The sequence below is a fragment of the Elaeis guineensis genome, chromosome 5 (genome assembly GCF_000442705.2).
Source record: "Elaeis guineensis isolate ETL-2024a chromosome 5, EG11, whole genome shotgun sequence".
Classification (NCBI taxonomy): Eukaryota; Viridiplantae; Streptophyta; class Magnoliopsida; order Arecales; family Arecaceae; genus Elaeis; species Elaeis guineensis.
This window is the reverse complement of record NC_025997.2, coordinates 129990052-129991180: the sequence shown is the minus strand read 5'-3', so window position 1 is coordinate 129991180 and position 1129 is coordinate 129990052. Positions and strand designations below refer to the sequence as shown.

The following is a 1129-nucleotide window of genomic DNA, read 5'->3' as shown; positions in this document are numbered from 1 at the left end:
ATCCTCTCGTCAAATCAGTGGCACTGCGTCGCACGATACGCACCAAACGTTGCACGAAACGTGGCAACGGAGTTTTTTCTTGGTGATCATGATTGGGCCCCAAAGTTTTTTTTTTTTTTTTGTAAAACAAGAATCCCGTTAAAATCAGATCTCTCCTCTTTCCCTCTCAGCGCTATTACGTGTTTAGCTTCCAATGACAAGTCACCACGCATACACTTGATCTCGGGAAGGGACCTATAAATACCCACCACCCACTTGCTGCCCAAGCGAAGGAGAGGGAGACGACGGCGATCGATGTCGGGGGTGTGGGTGTTCAAGAACGGAGTGGCGCGGCGGATAGAGAACCCCACGAGGGAGAGCTTCGAGAGCGCCCCCGCTTCCGCTGGCGGTGGCGGAGGGGGGAGGAGGAGCGAGCTGGTTTACGCGCCCACGGGGGAGCTGGTGGGTTCGCACGAGGAGCTGGAGCGCCGGCTTGGGGAGCTGGGGTGGGTGCGGTACCAAGCGGGGCGGCCGGAGCTTATCCAGTACCACCGGGGCGCCGCCTCGCCGGACCTCATCTCCCTTCCCCGCCGGTTCGCCGACCTCCGCTCCATCCACATGTACGACATCGCCTTCAAGAACCGCTCCTTCTTCCTTGTCCGCGACCGGCGGTCGACGAACCGGGCCACGGTCCCTTGATCTCCTGTGCGTCACCCTCTGGAGTTTCCTTTTCTCCGGCCAGTATTCGATGTCTTAATTATCTATTTTCTTTATACTAGTAGTTTTGAAGAATGGACTGAACACTATTTTAATAATATCATGGTCATCAATGCATTAATTTCGATCTGCTTCTTGGTAGATACATGGTCATGATCTATCAGTACATTGGTGCATGGGAGCTCAGATATGGCCTTTGATCATGTTAGGTGGATCATATCAACAGCAGAGCTGGAAGAAAATCTTAAATCAAGTTTTCTTTTCTTCTTTCTTCGAAGAAAATGATTCATCCGTATAGTACTTATTTTATTTAGAATAAAAAATTTCTGCTTATTAAGTACAGAAAGATATGATCATTTGGACAAGCCTTAATAGGCATTCCAAGCTACGTATTTTCTTCTCTCAATTAGATCAAAGCAGTGAGAAAGAAACC

At 49.7% G+C, this 1129-nt stretch overlaps 1 protein-coding gene across 1 annotated transcript; it reads left to right on the top strand.

The window, feature by feature from the left end:
• Positions 1 to 274: 274 nt before the first annotated feature.
• On the top strand, positions 275 to 811 carry LOC105045655 (flowering-promoting factor 1-like protein 3). Its single transcript, XM_010924012.4, has one exon. It carries the CDS (start codon positions 295 to 297, stop codon positions 676 to 678), a length of 384 nt encoding a protein of 127 aa, XP_010922314.1. The 5' UTR covers positions 275 to 294; the 3' UTR covers positions 679 to 811.
• The last annotated feature ends 318 nt before the right edge of the window (positions 812 to 1129 follow it).